This window comes from Myiozetetes cayanensis, unplaced genomic scaffold (assembly GCF_022539395.1).
Source record: "Myiozetetes cayanensis isolate MyiCay16 unplaced genomic scaffold, myiCay2020 scf3, whole genome shotgun sequence".
Taxonomy (NCBI): Eukaryota; Metazoa; Chordata; class Aves; order Passeriformes; family Tyrannidae; genus Myiozetetes; species Myiozetetes cayanensis.
In genome coordinates, this window is record NW_026087521.1 from 24,197,242 (window position 1) to 24,216,907 (window position 19,666).

The 19,666-nt window shown below is 37.4% G+C and overlaps 2 protein-coding genes across 2 annotated transcripts in view; one reads left to right on the forward strand and one right to left on the reverse strand.

Moving 5' to 3' along the window:
- CTTNBP2 (cortactin binding protein 2) overlaps positions 1–12,733 on the forward strand; it is a 78,696-nt gene extending 65,963 nt beyond the window's left edge. The window contains 8 exon segments of the mRNA XM_050323806.1: positions 820–998; positions 4,321–4,526; positions 4,754–4,939; positions 6,410–6,470; positions 7,360–7,492; positions 9,486–9,587; positions 11,147–11,357; positions 11,360–12,733. Of these exon segments, the coding sequence (XP_050179763.1) occupies positions 820–998; positions 4,321–4,526; positions 4,754–4,939; positions 6,410–6,470; positions 7,360–7,492; positions 9,486–9,587; positions 11,147–11,357; positions 11,360–11,499 (1,218 nt within the window). The 3' untranslated portion in view covers positions 11,500–12,733.
- A 5,069-nt stretch (positions 12,734–17,802) lies between these two features.
- Positions 17,803–19,666, reverse strand: part of CFTR (CF transmembrane conductance regulator) — an 84,859-nt gene continuing 82,995 nt past the window's right edge. The window contains exon 27 of the mRNA XM_050323786.1: positions 17,803–18,808. Within this exon, the coding sequence (XP_050179743.1) occupies positions 18,602–18,808 (207 nt within the window). The 3' untranslated portion in view covers positions 17,803–18,601. The remainder of the gene's footprint in view (positions 18,809–19,666) is intronic.

Consider the following 19,666-nt stretch of genomic DNA (forward strand, 5'->3'; position numbering starts at 1 on the left):
CACATTTACTGTTTAAACAATGGACTATTTTAAAGATCCTTGCTCTGTAATCCGATAATTTGTGTGGGCCTTAATATTTATGTATTCAGGTGAAAAGCTCTTTTCCCCGTAGTTGGAACTATTACAATATATAGGAACATGTTTTTCTATGTTAACTTCACCTGTAGACTCTGTCAAGAAGCTCTGACTTCAGTGCTGCCAATTAATATATCCCTGCTACCTATTTTGATGCTTCCTTTAATTTAAACAGTTTCAGAGGATAATACTAGGATTAGAATGATGGAGACTGTAATTCAGGGTCAGAGAAAACAGAAGATTTTTCTGGCATTAAATAATTAGGCTGTAACAAGGAATACTGAAAGATTAAATCTTAGAAGCAGGCATCTTTCCTTCATTGTTACTAAATCTAAAATCAATATGGAAATCCACTGAGCATATGTCTAGATAAGATATTCCTGTTCAGTGTGATTGGATGTTCTTTCATATGCTTTATTTATATCATATGTATTGCATACGATATGGTATCCTAAATATTTTAGAAGAGCACTGCTACCAAAATTTGCGTCTCAGTTTCCCATAAGAAAGTAAAACCATGTCAATTTATTGATAAGGTGATATCTTTTAAAGTGTAGTTGGGGAAATAAGTTTTAATACAGCAAGACTTCAATATACTCCATAAAAAGGTTTGACCAGTTTTTGACTGTTTCTAATTTTTGTAATAGAAATACATGAGTTAAAAACCCCACAGACCTCAGGGTTTCAAGGAGAGTGTTTGCAGCTCTGGTCTTATGTCACGTCAAACATCTTTTCTCTCTGCAGTTCAGAGGCAAAGTACCTCCTCCATGTGATCCTGTGTGCAAGATCATAGACTGGATTCTTGCTGTTTGGCACCAGCTGAACTCTTGCTTATCACGTCTAGGAGCACCTGAAGCACTTATGGGGCCAAAACATTTCTTCTCTTGTCCTGTGGTGCCAGGGCACAGCCAAACAACTGTCAAGTAAGATTTCAGTTTCCTGTTTGAGGCTGTTCAGTGCCAACTAGATACTTACTACAAATGTATATTGTTTGTGTTTTCTCCCAAAGTCAATCTTATCATGATCTTTCAGTTATTTTCTGACACAGAGGTTACAAGATTCAAGAATTCTGAGCTTGCAAACTTGTTAATGTCTCCTTTTGAAGTTGTATATGAAGGAAGCTTGGAGAATGATTTCTCACTCTTTTAAATACCTGGTAAAATTTTAAAACATACATACAATTTCACAGATACATTATCTTAGTAAATAAGGCAGATATGTACATTTAGTTATACACATGGTTAGATGTCCAGTAACATAAGAAAATATTTAAAAATGAGGAAAATTTTGGCTTTTCTAGCCCACAATTGCATAAACCTCTGCTCACATTCCAACTGCAAATGCTAGCAAATGATACAAGAAATAGTTACAGAATTTTAGCTTATATTAATTTCACACTAAGATGTTGTTTGGCTATATTAGAAATATGGCCAAATATTAGGTAATATTTAGCCAAATAATATAGGTAATAAGCCCCTAATTAAGATTCAAACTTATTCAGAATTCAGAGAATAATATTGGATTCATGGATATGTGACACAACTTTTCTCACCAGGTTTCACAGTATTCTCCTGAGTCACCACGTCCGTTCCTTCTCTGACCTTTCTCTCTTGTACTAGTTCCTGCTGGCCCTTCTTTCAGGGGCCTCCACTTAACGTGCAGTGGTTGTCTCATCTCATGTTCTGTCTGCACATCTTGATACATTTTGCTTATTCACTTTCCTTTTTTTAAAAAAAGGAAATCTGAAGATTATCCAATCTTCAGAGTAATTATCAAAGTCTAAATATGGATATAACATTGACTTGAAATTTTATGGGTGCTGAGACATAAAAAAAAGAATAAAGTATACCATGCATCTATCTCCTGTCTCCCTCTTGAATCATATCCTCTGAAATGTTTTGATCACTTATTTATTGCAGTGGCATTAATAGAGGACAGAAGAACGATCCTTTAGATGCCTTAATTATACATGTACTTCTCCTTAGTGTAACTTTGACTGGTTTCACAATGCTTTATTTTGAGCACAACCCCAAAATGTCTTTTATTGTAGTCATATGCCATCTGACTCTTCAGTTTAATGTAGTTTTTGTCCACTAATAAACAATTAAAAAGCACAGCTCCAGTGAACTCTTACTGGACACTTTTAGTTTAACAGCATTGATGGCTAACAGTGTAGTCATGTTATAGCTTTTAATATAGCAATATAGCAATAAATAGCTTTTAATTAGCAGCTCACTGATTGCTGTTCAGTCTAATAAGCCACTCCTGTCCTCTTGCCCCTTCTCTCCACTGTGCTATTCTGTTGCCTTTTGCATTTATTAAAGCTTCACTGAGTCAGTCCAATTCACTGAGACAGTAGACAGCGATCTCCAAACTGGGTTTGTTCTGGGCTCAGTGTCAGCATGAGGCAAGAGGAAGAAGCAGCAGCAGGGAAGGGAGTGAGAAGGCATGACAGGAAATTGTTTCCTGCTGTGTGTTTCATGTAGCATCACATGTTTTGGTGAGTAAAGTGAATAAATAAGGAAAATTAGAAAATTGGTTTCTTCTTGGTTTTGAATTGAAGGGAATTAAAGTTGATGTTCTAACAGCAACGACTTTCACTTTGCAGGGGCAGGGCTGTGCTATACCTTTCCTAAGTATCAGCTATATCCAAGAATGGGGGATTTATCAAGATGAGTGCAAACTTAAAACTGAATTTAAATACTAGATTGGAATTTTATTTAGGGAGCATGGCATTGCACAGCCCATCAACTGTTAAATGTTAGATTAGAATGGGCTCAATTAATTTTCTCTTTGCAATATTCATTTCTGACCATTTATACTAGCAATATTGCAAAATGTCAGAAGCTTTCACAAGCAGAAATTGAGGGACAGAGTTCCTTACAGCTAAAATAAAAGCAGTCATTTATTTTGGTAGCTTAACTCAGCTAGCAGAAGCAAACTGTAGCTATATCTAATACTGTCTACATCATCCATTATGCAATGGGAGTTTCAAGGAATATCTCCAATATGCATTTTACATCATATTTTAACAACTGTGCTAATTATTTTTCTAAATAATGTGACTTTATCAAGCTTATAAAAGCACTTTATACTGTGGTTATTTACCATAAAAGCTCAATTAAAAATACATCAATCAAATGATTCATGCATTCTAATTTTAAAAAAATAGGAAAAAAAAAGTCATCATATTTTGGGTAATAAGATGGCTTCACGGTATCAATGTATCCAACAAAACAGTCACTTAAGTAAAATATTTTAGCCTTCACTTTTTCTGAATGGATTTCTGCAAAGCTGAACACAACAGGATAGCCTGTAATTTCTTACAGACCTTCAATATAAACCATCTGACTTAATCTTACCATCTTCCTCTGGTAATAGGGTATAAGGAAAACCAAAAAAGTTGGATTTGATCTAAAAAGAATTGTCTCAGTTGTAGATGTGAGCTGAGCCCTAAGTCTGAAATTCCTAACCTTTATTCACAGAGAACTCTTAAGTTAAAGAAATATCTTTTTTTTCTAACACAAATTTTTTACTTCTATGCGAAAATATCATAATATTCCTCTCTTAGAAAGCAAAAATCTTAGAAGAACCATGTCCCTTTGAGTCAAATTTTTGTAATCAGACCCAGTCTCTAAACCAGACATCTGGAAAATCTAGAGCATCCTGGTAACACGGTTCACCATAGATCAAATAAACAGAAGTAGAGTGAGAGCAAGACTGCTGTACAGATAGAAATGTCTTGTAAACTGAAAAGGTTTGGAAGTGGAAGAATATTGGAAGGAGGACAGTCATAAGTGAATATCTACTTTTTCCCATGCTGGCACCAAATAGGCAAGGAGTGAATACCTGCAAGCATGGAAACTTCTCCATGCACTTTTTTTTAAATATATATATATATATACACACACATAAGCATGCATCTTCCTGGGACATTCTTTCTTGTAGCCTTGAAATGGAAAGGATGTCTCACAGTCTTTACCTGAATGAGGAAAAGCATCAGGTGGTACATAGTTTGCCAAAGCACCAAAGCAACCTAAAGAAAGTTAGATCAAATAGTTTGATACAAAACAAACAAATACACTTTACCTTAAATAAAATCAGTCCCTCTCTGAAATGGGGCAATACAAAGTCCAAAATAGACATGCTTCTTGAAAATGGAAAATCTGATATGTTACCCAAAGTATAAAATCTTGGGGTTTGAGAATTGTCTCTGAAGTTAAGAGACTGTTTTTGTGCCTACAGGTGGATGTCCAAGTTATGGAATGCTGTGATAGCTCCCAGAGTTCAAGAAGCCATACTGTCCAGAGCCTCTGTGAAAAGAACGTCTCTACCAGGACAAACAATAGCCAAAAAAAGCCCTAGCCAAGGGCAACAGGCTGTTGTTAAAGCTGCTCTCAGTATCTTGCTAAATAAAGCTGTTTTGCATGGCTGTCCTCTACCCAGAACAGGTAATAATGAATTGTCTGAAAAGCAAGTAGCTGTACATTGCTGAACTGGGGCTTTTAACTGCTTGGTTCCTTTTCTAAAACTTCCACAAAACATTTCTGTAGTTCTGATGGGAATCGTGAGGTTAAAAGTATTTACAGTCATTAAACTGAGTAGTTGTATAAGGTAGTCCAAGAAGAACCATTTGCAAGAGGCAATTCTTCTTAACACTGTTCTATGTTTCTTTCAGAGCTAGATAATTATATAGCAGATTTTAAGGGAGGAAATTTTCCCTTATCTGTGGCTTCCAGCTACAAAAACTGTAGTAGGAAAAGAGGTGAGAATGCTTCTTGGAGAAAAGTGAGCACAAGTCCTCGCAAAAAGTCAGGCCATTTGTCCTCCCAGTCATGGAATAAGCAGGAGACAAATACTGAAGGTAAATAAAGCTTTCTATTTTCAGTTCTGGAAGGGGAGGGGAAGGGGAGGAATATTAAGCTGTGGAGATGCAAACCAAACATTCTTCCTACATCATGAATTAAAAATTCTCAAATAAATGACACTCATGTTTACGTTCACCAGTAAAAAATTATTTACGCTCCCCCCCCCCAATTATTTCTTTGTGACTGCAAAGTGTCCTAAGTTTGTTTGTTCTAATGCCCTTCCTGTTGTCTGCCGATGAGGCAGGCATTGGCTCAGATGGTGGAAGAATAAGCAGTGGTTCCACCTCATATTGCAGGGAATGATGTTGTATCAGTCTCTTCCCCAATACCAGATGAGAGAAAGCTTCATTACTTTATTGGTACTCCTTAGATCTGCTCCTAATTTACGGTATACCTGCTTCTTAGGGTTGTCTTCAACTTACTTTATAACTTCTCTACAATAATTACTACTGTGTGAATCCAAGTAAAAATCAATTAATACATTCATCCTCAGACCATGCATCCCTTCTTCAGTCTTATTAGAAAGATTATAAAAATCTTATTAGAAAAATTTTCACTTTAATTGCAAAAAATAAATGTAAAAAATTCTTTGTAGTCACAGATACTGTGAATTTTTCAAGAAGTTTCCACATCATTTTCAGTATGCAGCTTGATAAAGAGGACTTTATATGACTGGATCTGTGCATGTCTATAAATGTGAAAGTTATATTAGTGGCTGACACTTGAAAATTCTTTCCACCTTAAGATCTTAAGCCAGAACAAGCAGTTTACTACAAAGAGATAAGGTCTGGATATATGCAGAAGCAACATCATTCTACTAAAGGACACATATTTCTAGGAGGAAAACTTAATACTACAACTGAATACAATATCAAACAGGAAAATTTCTAGGGAGCAAAATCAAAGTACTTACTTTGCTTTCAGAAAATGAAGGCAACTCCTTCTCAGGGAAGATTGAGGAAAGGAGAGAAAGTGTCTTACACACTTTAGGAACTGTTATATTCTAGCCTCGTATACAAAAGACTGGAATACCTGATGCCTGGTACTTTGCAGTGTTAAATTGAGCTATTCATTTTTTCAGCCCTTATTCAGAAAGAAGTCTGCCTTTTCTGAACTGCAACTCTGGTGTCCTCATTGCCAGTTCTCTGTTTGAATTGTGAACTTATCTAATCCCGCTAAGAGGATTTAAGAAATAATGAACATAACCTGAAGTAGAATGGTTGATGATGTATCTTGTACCTGAAAATGTTCTTGGAATTCGGTTAATATCTGTGAATATAAGTAAAAAAATGGAATGGTCAGTAATTTTAGCAGCCTTCCATTTCTGACTCTCAGAATCAAATGCTGTTTCCAAGGAAGGATAAATTGTTTGACTTTACCTCCATAAAGAAAACTTAAATATTTTTAGAATAAAGAAATCAATGCACGTGGTAACACACTAAGAAATCAATCTCTCTTTTGCACAGATGTAAAATCTAAGACTGTGTTGCAACCAAACTGTAAGAAAAGAGCTTCTCTCACCACAAAGTAAGTTTTAATTTCTGGTATTTGTTACACATAACAAAAAATAAAGATGATAACATTGTGTTTTAAAGCAGTACATTATAATGAATAGATGGGTGGTTTGTATTTGATAATGTTTTGGTCCCATATCTGCAGAAAATAATTATTTTTAATTTTAATTTCTGAGAGGAAAATTTATGTACTTTGATATAATTTTAGAATCCATTTCTGTGATTCAAACCTTGCAGCAGTATATGTCTTTTTATGTAACAGAATAGTCTAAGACTTAAGAATATTATGCAACACTTTCTCTGCCTTGAAAGTTGACCTTATGCTTTTCTCAACCAGCATTATATTTTAAAAACTCCTCTGGCTATTTCAGCTTGCTGAATAGCAATTCAAGATGGTACAGTACATGTGCTTTAGTCTAAATGATACAGAGTTTCTCTGAGAAAGTGCACAAATTAGCCAGAGGGAACTGCATTTGAGACTTTACTTCAGTCTGAAACCTCAGTTCTACCTTATTCACAGGCACAGAGAAAACAGAATATTTATGCTTCCAGGGTGCCAGAAGTTTTTTTTTACTGTTTGGAATTCATTCTAAAAAGGAGAGTGGAATAAAACTGATTGCTCCATCTTAAAAAGAGGGAAGTCTTTGAAGATATTAGGCAGAGGAATCCTTTGTTAGAATTTCAAAATGGGGAGAATAACTTGTATAGAAGGATCTATTATGAGATAACAGCTATTGACAGCTATTGCTGGCAGTTAATTAGATGTTGTTCTTTGTTTGTTTGTGGTAGTAAAGGTCATTTGGAAAGAAATTTCTATTTTACAGGTATTGATATTTTAAAATTCTGTATTGTAGCTTAATTTACATGTTCTCTCCATTTGTTTGTTTGGGTTTTTTAACCAGATCTTCAGGGAAGGATCATCTGAGAACATTACATCTGGATCAAAGGCTGTCCGTTGGGTCTGATGATGAAGTAGATCTTGTGCAGGAACTTCAGAGTATGTGTTCCAGCAAATCTGAGCCTGATATAAGCAAGGTAAATGCAGAGCTTTTAAATAATTTACTACATTACCATATTCAGTCGTTTGTTACATGTTTAAATAGAATTTTTAATATACAAGCCCTGCTTGAACTGAAGAAAATTATTAAATTATTTGGGAATAAACCAAAGTCAACTAATAAATTGTACATTTGAGGGTAAGTGTTCTGGTTTAACATACACTATTCTAAATTACACCTTCACCAATTTTTGCAGTGAAGGCTGAAATTTATAAGTTCATAGAATCATGGAATATGCTGAGTTGAAGAGGGACCCACATGGATCATTGAGTTCAGCTCCTGGCCCTGCACAGAATCACACCATGTGTCTGACAGCCTTGTCCAAACACTTCTTGAACTCTGGCGGGCTTGGTGCTGTGACCACTTTCCTGACAATAACAATCTCTGTTCCCTGACTTATGTTTCATGCTATCATTGCTTCCACTGGGAAACTGTTTTGTAGTCTTAAAGACACAGACAGCTTTCCCTAATATGTATTGAACATTTGGTTTGTTTAATGTAATCCTATTGGCCATCACAGAACTGGCTCAGAGCTCCTGTGCTGTATAGGCAAAATGCAGTTTGCTGCCCCAAGCACAAGAGAATGGATTGGCCTAATTCTTCTTCTTTAACAATGGCAGAAGAGGGTGAAGTATGCTCACAGGGCTTGTAGATTTCGGCTAAGTTCTACACTGGGAATGGGTTGTGGTTGGTTATGGGAGGCCTGTTGAAGAGAAGAATCTCTCACTTTTCCTTCAGATCAATAGCTGAAACTGTTTATTCTTTTCCATCTTTCCTTCTAATACAGCTGAAGTAGATGGCTGTGATAACTGGCTGTGTTCACACCAGAGCAGCTGTTCCAAATCTTTTAAACACAGAGTCAGTCTTAGGCCACTGTCCAGTTAGGCTGTGCATGACATCCTCTAGGATTTTCCTGAACAGGAAATCCATTAGTTTTGCTTTATTAAGTATTCTGTTTATTCTTAGAAGACAATCAAGTTTTTATTAAAAAAAGAAATGTTGTGTTTGGGAAGATTTTTTCGACCTATTTAATGAAACTCTTTATTATGGTGGTTTTTTTGGGTTGTTTTTCTTAAAGTATTTACAGTAGTTGTATGAGTCACATGGACCAAGCTGGCAAGCTAATCACTAGTCAGTTAGCAGGGATTTACCATAGCTATCCTTGAAGGAATGGGATGTGCTTAAAGAAATGGTAACCAACTTAAAGTTGTGTTTAATGACATGTAAAGTGTAATTGCTTGTTGATGACAATTCAAGGAAATATGGGTTAGATAAGGAAGGAGATAGATGTCATGTCTTTTGTTCGGTTTCCTCACCATGGGTGGAACCATCTATGGCTGGAATTTCTGTTAATTCTCCAGCTGCCTAGTAGAGCCTTGCAGAAGTAAGGGTGCTATTGGATGTTTTCTTTGTGTGATATTATTTCAGGCTGCCATCAGAATAAGTGTTCTTGCTCATTAACTTACCCTTACACTCGAATATGATCCTGCTGTCTCCATTATGTTGTGATTGAGTACTTTTGCAGTTGCAGATTTAAATTAGATCATCTTGCCCCAGGATAAAATACTTAGTTTAAGTGACGACAAAAGGTTGAACAGGCTCTATCTGTTGTTTCCTAGTCACAAGGCTTGATGGAAAATAGTAGGGAAGAAACGTGGCAGGAGGAAGAGAAAAAGATCATTTCTTTCTCTGGTGTTCTTGGGCGCTGGATAAAATTTAATGGAAAACTGCCCTTAAGCTCCACAGAATAGTAATTACTCTGGAAACTTATATTTAATCTTCCTCTGATAATAGTCGATTTGAAATAGTCAGTCTCTCCCACCTACAAATGCACTCAAGGAGAGAGATTTTTTCTTTGGATTATTTATGCATTGCATTGCACAGAAACCATGAAAATAAAATCAAACCTCCAAAAATTGTCAAATTGAAACATAACCTCTGTGAATAACCATTTTCTTATCTTTTTTTAGATTGCAGATTCTAAGGATGAGTTATTGATGTTCAGTAACTCTCAGAACATTCCTGTATTTTCAGTAAGTGGTACTAACCCAAGTAAAACAACAGCACAAAAGGTAGGTGAAATGAGCTTTGCAGTAGGATAGGGAAGATGTCTTGAGTTTCTCCAAAATATGAATTCCTGATTGGATCCTAAGAATTAGTGCTCTGTTTATTACAAAAATAAACTATCATGATTCTTAGGAAACTTGCTAGACATACTGTGCTAAGTTTCTTCCGTGTGTCTTAATAGAAGCTAAAGATCTATTAAAATAATGGATGTATTTGCTTCAGGTTTTATGTTTATGTAAAGCCCTAAGCCAAGTATTGTAGATGTTGCATTGACATTATAAGTTATTTCCATCAGATATGAAGAGAAATAAAAACAGGGTTCATTGTTTCCCTTCAATTACTGTAATTCAGTAAGTTTGTAAAGGGCAAAACTTTTAAAATTCTTGATGTAAAATTGCTGGCTCCTCTGCTGTCAAAGCTCTCTGGGGCAGAAATATTGAGAAGACATGATGTTGCCAGAGTGTGTGAAGAACAGCATTTTTTTAAGGGTATTCAGTTCTTTTTTTTTAACCAACTATTTGTTAAAACATACAGTTGTTGTCTTGCCATATTATTTATATAAACAAACTTCAGTAACTTCAGAGTAGTTTCAGAGTGGGAAGATAAGCTGAATTCTATTGGTGGATATAATAAGTCCACTATCATCATCTTTTCAGAAATTTATATTATTGTTTGTGGGTGCTAACATCCCTACTAAATATGAAGATGAAATTATATCCTGCTCAGTTTTCATTCTTTGGATAATAAAGCAAAAATTACGCTTTCTCCATCGTTAAACTTCTTTCCCTTATCTTTTTTGCTCCTTGTGATTTTGAACATCAAGAGAGCTTCTGAGCTCAATTAACCTTAGCCAGGGCAGAATCTGTGGTCTGTGTTCCCTTACCAGGCCCTCTGTGTTCCCTTGATATGGGTCTTCTAGTGGCCAGTCCTGATGCTTAATCTGACTGTGATAAATTGTTTTCTAGAGACACTATTTTCTGCAGATACAATGAAATAGCCCTGAAAATAGCTTAATTCGCACACCTTAGCATTAAAAACGTGTAAGTTGGATGAATTACCACACTTACAATTCTATTTCTTCATATCCAAATATTCAAAATAGAATACTTTCTGTAATTTTAGTTAAAATCCAGAGAACAGTCTCCATTCACAGAAACAATATTAACCTTGCAGATCCACATGTAGGTATACTGCTTTTGAATATTTCTCTAAACACACAAATATGAGACATTCCAAATCACATAGTAGTGATGCCTGGATAAATTGGCAGGTTAGCTGACGTAATTGTTCCTACTGTAAATTTTTCCTAGTGATTTTTTTTTTCCTTTTACAATTCCTGCTAGCAATAACTCCATTGACCTGCAGGTAGACAAGCTTAGCTACCTGGGAGGTTTTTGAAGAACTTGGTCAAAAGATTTCATACAGGATTAAAAAAAATTATCTTTGTGGGGAAATGTTGGCCAAATGAAGGAAGCACAACCCAACCTTCTGCTAGAGGGGATTGTTTTTCAGGTCAAACAGTAATACTTATTTACACAGAAAATGTTTTTTTCTTTATTCCTAGGATGGAATGCGTCCTCTCAGCAGCAGTCGAACTGTGGAAAGCAGCAACAGTAAATCGAAGACAGAGTTGGGTGTTTCAAGAGTTAAATCTTTTCTTCCTGTTCCTAGAAGTAAAGTCACCCAGCCTTCTCAGAATACTAAAAAAAGCAGCAGCAGTAATACAAGGCAAATAGAGGCAGATAATAACATAAAAAGAGAGAATTGGAATTTGCACAAAAAGAACAAATAGAAAAATCCAATAAACAAACCTGCCTATCTTACAATTTTCTGTGTTCATATAATCTCTATTGCAAAGAACCAAGTACTCAAATATGTAAATATTTTTTAAAAACAAACTGTTTCCCTGTCATGTAAAGTTTGTACAGGACCACAGTTTTATTTCTATGTACATAGCTGGAAATTATATTGATTTAAATTTAAGAAATGGTCATTTTGCCACCTCTATAGATGGTTGGTTTTTTTCTTCTTTTATTACAAAAATTACTCATTTAAATGATAATATTCAGGGGTACCTACCACAGGATTCTGTTTGTGTATATACTGTACATAAATATATTCTATTAATTTCACATGTTAAACTGCATTCAGATGAGTTGCACAATATGTACAACAATGGCTTAAAGCCATTGTTCATGAGTTTAAAAGACATGTTTTTATCTTCGCTTAATGAAAAGTTAATGGAATGTGGCAATAACTAAAATGATTGGAGATGCAGATCAATTGCTTTCAGCTACAAGCCATATTAAATACTTTGATTTCCCCATCATCTGCCTACTGAATTGTGATTTTGTTTTTCCCAAGCTTCTCTTCATCTAAAATGTCATGAATTTCCTTTATAACTTTTATCTTTTAAAAAAGGAAAGAGATTGAGAAATTAAAATGCAACAAAAGTTATTTTTCTCAGACTCTTATTCTTTGATAGAATTGAAGAAAATATGATCATTTATTAACTTAGTTTTTCTTGTATACTGTAAAAACTTTTATATACTTCATTAGTGTTTTAAAAGCATCTGAGAAATAACAGTGTTTTACAGAAACAGATTTTACTGAAAAGGAGTTTGAGCAAAAGCTTAACTACAGTATTATCCAAGATAATGTAGTAGCGATGAGTTACTATGTAATTATCAATTTCTATTGTGGATTTAAGATGTAATTGCTGTGAAATTATTCCTGAGTTGCAGTTAAAATTAACTCTTTGTCCTTTTTCCCCTGACCACTGAGGTGTAGATCATGTTCCCATGAGGGAGGGTTTCTGACAGGGCGCATTTCCCCAGCCTCTCCCTGTGGTAGCTCCGGTTACATCCTTGTGATTTGTAATAACATGGAAATGTGCGGTCAAGATACTTCACCTGTCAGGCAGGGGAAGGTGCAGAATTTTCTTGAGATCAGCACTTATATGCCTTCTGCTGGGCTACTGGGAGATGGTTTGGAGAGCTTGGACAGTGACATGGTCATGCCTCTTTATTTCCAAAGGAGCATTTTTCTCAAATTAAGCCTGAAGGAGGAAAGGATTACCTGTTTCCTGATGCTTCACCTTTGTATGTAAAAAGTCATCCCAGACTCATGTCAATAAAAGTTTTGTATGGCATATTGTCTTTCTGTCTCTTAGTACGTATGTGTTAGCTCTGTAGATATCAAATACTAGAAGCTTATTTCTGTAATCATTTCCTGCACAATATATTTAGAAACTAACTTGTTTTATTAAGACCTCTATCTGTGTGACAGTAATATGTAACTAAATACAGATCATTTCTCTAGAGGTTGATTTTTAATTTTATTTTTTTATTGATTTTTTTACTGAAAAATGGGACACTGCAGGTAGTTCTTAGAAGAATGAGTCAGCTGTGAAGTGCTGCAGGTCAGAGCAGTGGGTCTCATCAAGTAGGATCCCTTAGTTGCCGAAGGGATGAGCAGTGGTATAACAGCTTGTGTCAGAAGCTCAGGCATGGATTTCATGGTAAGAAGGAACACAAATGGAAAATGCTTCAACATCAGGATTTGTAATAACAATAAATTATTTTTTTAAGAACTATAAGAAAATTAAAGTCCCGACGTGCTTCTAAGCTAGGTTTGTTCTGCATTGAAAATACATCTTGGAAATGTCAAACTTCATTTAGATCAAGAGTTAGCAGTGTGCTTCTGCGTGGGAAGATCTTGGGTACAGTGTCCTAAAACATGTTTTGAGATGTATTTTAAAACTATATATTGTCTGTGAGAATCAAAAGTCATCAGGGCTGTACTGTGAATGAAAATCTGCAGAGGACAGAGTAATTTTGATCATCTGTTCATGGTGTGAAAATTAAGTCTCTTGCTAAATTTAGCATTGCCTTTCTGTGCCCTCATTATCCTTCCCTTTTAGCCTGATGCCCTAAACTGTCTCCATTGTCATTTTTTATTGGTTGATTTCTGTCTGCTGTCATTTTGTCTGTTTGTCAATTCAGCACAGTCTGTGATCTTTGTACAGCTTTAATCACACAGTATTTTGCAGATCTCCTAACTGAATCTTCTCTTCTGCAGTAACTACTAAGCTCTCTTATTAGGCCACAGCAGTTCCTGCCCTCAAATGGTGAACACCACATAACACAGTTTGCTTGTGGACATACTGACTGCTCTGCTGGCTTATCACTTGGCTTGTGAGGCCAACTCTGTTCATAAGCTCAGGGTTTCAGTGTGTCTTCAGGTTCTTCCTGTGATGCTACAAACAGTACCCCTCATATGTGACTTGTAATATCAGCTACTCTCGTTTTGGGTTAGTAATGGGCAAAATCCTTTCTCTTCCTTCCTCCCTGTGTCTTAAGGAGAGAGGATTGAAGGGTGCTATCTGTGGTGGGCCATACTGCTCCATGCTGCGTTCTGCTCCAGCTATTACCCCTTTCATATCTTTAAAAGAGGTAAGTGAAGAGAGAGACTCTTCCATGTAGACAGGGTATCTCAGAAAGTATAGGAAAGCTTCTAAAGTTGAATCCCACAGGCTACTGTGTCAGTGAAAGACTTTCAATTTAGGCCCCATCTGACTGCACTCCACTCCTTATACAGGGCTCAATGTCTTCAACCAGAGAACATGAAAAATCCTTCTTATCCACCAAAGACCTTGGTAAGTACTAAACATTCCAGCTTTCCACTTCAAGCCAGTCCTGAAAATAAAAGCTTTCAGCATCTCTCCTGTGGTTCTTATTTCCTGATGCAGAATATGGAATAAGTTCCTTAAAAGAATGTCCGAGTCTATCAGACAATATTTACTTTGGTTAATTGGTTACTGAGCATGAGCTTCAAAATTAAAAGCATGAATAAACCTGCTCCATTGTTCAACAAAGGTGAAAACATTCATCAGAAACAACAAAATCAGCGAGCCTCAATTTCTGTGTCGTGTCTCTTCCTGTAATACAGTTCAAGTGATTTACAAAACACATCAAAACCCTCCAGCTTTCCAGTAAAACTGGAGAAGCAAAACAGCATCTGCAGGTGGAAATTATTGGGAAAAGGATTAGGGAGCACTTTCTTGGTGCTAACTTTGGCTAGAGTGATATTTATTATGGTCAAACCATAATTAAGAGACTTAACTACAAAGCAGGCTATTCTTCAGAAACCTGAAGTCAGAGCAACTGCTGAAGGCACCACTAGGTGTGTTTGTACTGGGCCATAGCATCACTCAAAAACCTCTGGTTGTGTTTGTAAGGGTTGTATTTTGAATTTGAAAAAAGTGTGAATAAAGGTAGTAGAAATATTGTTTATCATAGTAACAGTAAATTGGTTTAGGAGAACACGAGTGTTTGTAAAGAAGTGTGTTACTGTATTGCATTGCACATTCTTAACTTTCAATATTTTTTAGGCAGCAACTAATTGTCCATTAATGAACAATTGCACATCAGTTTTAAAGTATTTTTCCCAAATGTTTAATCATAACCAAGTAATGGTAGAGCTAAAATACCCAATCTATAATAGAAAAAGGAGAAAAAAAATCCCCATAACACTTTTTAGATAAATAAACTACAACAAAGGATGTAGTTCTAAAATTACCTCCAGCAAGTAACACCAATTCTGAATTAATGTGAAGAAATGCTTTAAAAGGACCTTTTTATAAGGTACATTTCAGAGAAATAACTTAAACCTGTTGCTTAAACAGGGTAGAATTCAAGTAGCATAGAGGCCATTGGGTCTTGAGCAGCACTGGTGTAACAGGCTGATGGATTTGAGGCTTGTGCAACTAGAGGAGGGGGATCTTAAGACAGACTTTGGGAAACAGATATTTAATGAAAAAAACACAGCTGGTAAGACACCGGTTAAGCAAGTATGAAAGCAAAATTGTTTGTTGGAAGGGCAGACTTGTTTGACCTCAGTAAGATATGAGCAGTTCCCGCTAATGACGATTATCGAGCTGCTTCGTGTAGTTATTTTGTATGGAAGGTTTATGAAGAGGGCTAAGTGTGTGCAGTGCAAGTTTGTTTAGGCTATCCCTGCTTGGCCTTTGCTGTCCCTTCTCAGTCCTATACTAGCAGTGTGGCCACCCTTCCCCACTGTTCTTAACAACAGCTACAGAACCTCTGCAGAGTAATTTCACTCTTTCCAACTTCTTTTTGATGTTGTTTTTTCCTAGCAGGCTGTAAAATTAAATCTCCAAATGTAATATTAAAGTCAGCAGGCTCTTTTCTTTGGCTATATATTGTACACACCTATATTTTAATCGTGGAAGTGGTCTTTAATGACAAATTGGTTTGGTGGGAGAATTTTTTTATATTGGTTTTGTTTTATCAAATGTATGCAAAGCAAAGCACATGAAAAGAAAAATTCTCTTAAATAATGCTCAACCTGTGTTTATGAAAGTCATTTTTTGTTCTTTTCTTCCACTGTGTTTAGTTTATGGCCTCTTTTTTTTCTTGTGCTCCATTTTCCACCATGAACAGCACGAGTAACTTCCCAGTTTAGCTTCAGGCAAACAACCCTGGGAGCTGTCATGTCCCTGACAGCAAGTACAAGAATACTCACTCTAGAAGGTAACGTGCTCTTTTTGACCTTTGTTGGGAAGGAAAGGCTGTGTCCTCCTCCTCGTGGAGGTTGGTAACAACTTACCTCCTGTTCCAGCCTGAACTCCAAAGGAACTGAAGGACTGGTTTGGGATCTCTGAAACAAAAAGCAGGTTCTTCTCCCACTTGCCATCAGAGGGCAAAGAGAGAAAAGCTTATGCAGCATCTTGCCAGGGCTCTTTGGGACAGGCAGTGTGGTGGTAGCTGGGTACTGATGGCAGAAGCTGTTTCAATGAGTGTTGTGGCCCAGGGCGGGGGCAGTCAGTCCACTGACTTATTTTGCCTTTAAAATGCTCCTTCTGAGTGGTTGTACCAGCAGCTTCCATATGTCCTGTCTACTACTTGCTCCTGCTGTATTTACCTTGTTCTTTCCTGAAATGTCTCCTTGTCTGTTCAGTCCAGCTTGGCACCTTCTAACTCCAACAATGACCCCGAAACATTAACACTACTCATCATGCAAGCTTTGAAGCATGCACTGATTCTAATGAAATAGTAGTTCTGCTGATCTTTCTGTATCATCTTGTTTATTTAGATAATAGACTCGCCCACATGGTATGTCTGCTACCCTGAGTAACATCCTGAAAAAGAGTGATCCTTGGCATGGCTCCTTGGGCTTGGCCACACACTGCAGCAGCCCTGGCCAGGCTTGGCCGCACACACTGTAAAGACTTGTACAAATAGAGAGTGGGCTGTATGAGAAAAGGGATAAACAGCATGAGGTGAATGATTTGAGGGGATAAGGGGAATGGAGATGTGATTCAAAAGTGATGCTACGTCAATATACAGTTAGTTTTCTGTTGTTATAAAAGCTAAAGCAAGCAGAGCTTAGTGGCAGAGAAACAGTGAGGTGGCAGAATTGAAACTCCAGAGGATATCCAGAACACACTGTGAGCAGGAGACACTGGTTTGTGGAGAAAATCAGGCAGCAAAAGGAGGTGTCCCCACAGACAGACCCAGGTAAGTGCTAGAAGACAGATAAGAATAAAATTACCTGCTCAGCTATGCAGCGTGTGAGCCCCGCAGCACCACCTAGTGCTGCCCGAGCCGGCCCAGCCAGCCACGACAGGCCATTTTACCCACTGGTTTTGTAATAAATTAAATGTAGTTACTCAAAATTATGTCTATGTTTTGGATATCCAGCAATGACTGAAGTAGCAGAATTGGTCTGCAGTTACTGCCCCATGGGGACAGGGTTGCTGTAATGTCTTGTACAGGCAGGGTTTTTGGGGGTTGTTTGTTTGGTTTTATTTATTTAAAGAAAAAATAACCTAAAACACCTGTATCACTAGAAGAATACTTTAGTGCACAAAGACAGCAGTGAACAGTACCTGGCCTAACTCTGGGGCTACCCTCGTTTTTAACAGCTCGAGCCTAGTGAGACATCAAAGACAAGTAGCAAACCCTCCCCCTCAACAATCCAAATATAAAACTTTTTGTACAAATATATTTCTCTTTATAGTACGTAATCACTCTTAAAATACATAATTTCCATAGCAAAAGTTTGCAACAATATTAAAATAAATAAATATCCTAAAGAACACTCAGTTCCATAATAAAACTGCAAACCAAAAGAATATAAAAATTAATTTCATTATTAAAATCTACTTCTAAGAGGTTTTGTGTTTTTTTTTTTTTTTTGGGTTAGGCCAAAGTAAAAAGCATGTAAAGGTGCCAGACCTATGCAGACTATTACAGTTCCAGTGCCAGAAGTCCTACCTTTTGCTAGATACTGATATGAGCCTGCACTCATCCCAGGGTGAGTCTGTGCAGGGTCAGGTTGACAGCTCCTAGGTTTTAAAAGGAAATACCAATTCTCCTGAAAGTCCAGAGACAAGGCAGATGTTGACTGGCTTCCAAGTCAATACCCTCTCTTCCTTCATTCTCACCTATGCACGTGGCATTTGGCCTTTCCTGCTAAGTTGAAATTACAGTTGCTGCATGGATAACAAAAAGGAGGAAGTTTTCTGTGTGCCTTGCTGATATCATTCCTTAATTCCTTTGCAGGAAGTGAATTCAACAAAGCTTTTTACATTCTGATTTTTCTGTTTTCCACCCAGGTTTGATTATTTTTTTTGCATTCTTCTTGCTGTCTTGTCCTCTCACCCCAGCAAGAACATTTCTACAAGTTTTCTGCAACAATTATGTCAGGCTAGGCAGGTTACTTCTGCTTGCCATCTCATTTGTACCAAATCAGAGCAGCTTTTGAAAGGAAATCTGGTTTCATCATTATAAGTGGCAGAACTTCAAAGGATGTACTAACTTGCACATGATTAACTGCAGAAGGGAAGTAATTCTCAATGCAGTCACTGCAGTGAATACCTCCTGCAAGGTTCAATCTGTGCTGGCTCCTGCAGGTTCAGAAGTGCAGGTCCTGTCATCATAGGGTGCTGCTGACTCCACAAAGAGAGTGTCTACACAGTGTCACAGTGAGAGTGTCACAGCCTTGTCTCCTGCACTTCTTCCTCTGTCTCCTCCTGCAAGGCAGTGATTTGGGGTCGAGGTTTGCGTTTGCTGGAGTTTCTGTGGTGTGCTGGGAGTAGCTTAAGGCGATCAGCATGGCTGATGGCCTGCCTGAAGGAGCTCTTTTCGTTCAGCAGCTTCTGAATGGACTCGTACTGCCGCAACTTATTGTCCTCAATAACCTGAGGGAACACATCACTTGGTTAAATGCTCGGCGGTGGTGCTCACAGAATTCAGCTAGTGCAAGTACTGGAGCAGCAAAGAGACATGAACACACAGCAAACATCTTCTAACAGAGAAAGCGCAATTTACAATTCCAATTTCTAATTTCTAGTTTGCAAAATATACATTAAAATTTTAACATGTGGAAAAGGTATCCAAGTTAAAAAATGCCGCTGGGCTTGCTGGTTTCTCCTTGTGACTTAGTTTTACCTCTGAGTCCACTTGTTGAAGTCTTCAAGTACTGTGGCATTTCCCTGGCACTGCTAAACCACCTGGTTAAGAAAGTGTTAACTGCAGAAAATAGTTTTATCACAAGCAGGGAGAGAAGGTTGCCAGCAAGGTGCCAGGCCTTCTCTACTTTCTTCTTGCCAAACAAGGAAGTGCTGCTCACTTCTGTTTGAAGGAGACAACAGGTTTGCCCTGTATGGCTGTGCCATCCTCCCCTGCCAAACAGGAGACAGGGAAAAATCAGGCTCTGTCGCTGGCACTGCAGTGGGGTGAGGGTGAGGACACAGGTCTGACCGGAAAGAACTTTTAGCATCTCTGTTGCTAAAATGTGGTCTGGAGGGTTGGAACCTGTTCTAGGCAGAGGCAGCCTGGCTGCCAGGGGCTGTGGGCTGGAGGCGAGGCTGAAGTCCAGCACAAACAGAAGAGCAGCACATCCAAAAGGACGCACAGCCTGCCTCCTGACTAGCCTGCTTCAGCTTCAAGCTGTTCTTCCTGACGTGCTAATGCACCCCATCAAAAACGGGAAATGATGTTTCACTCTTCATAAAATGAAGATTCCCTCTTATAGAAGAGTGAAGAAAATATAGAGA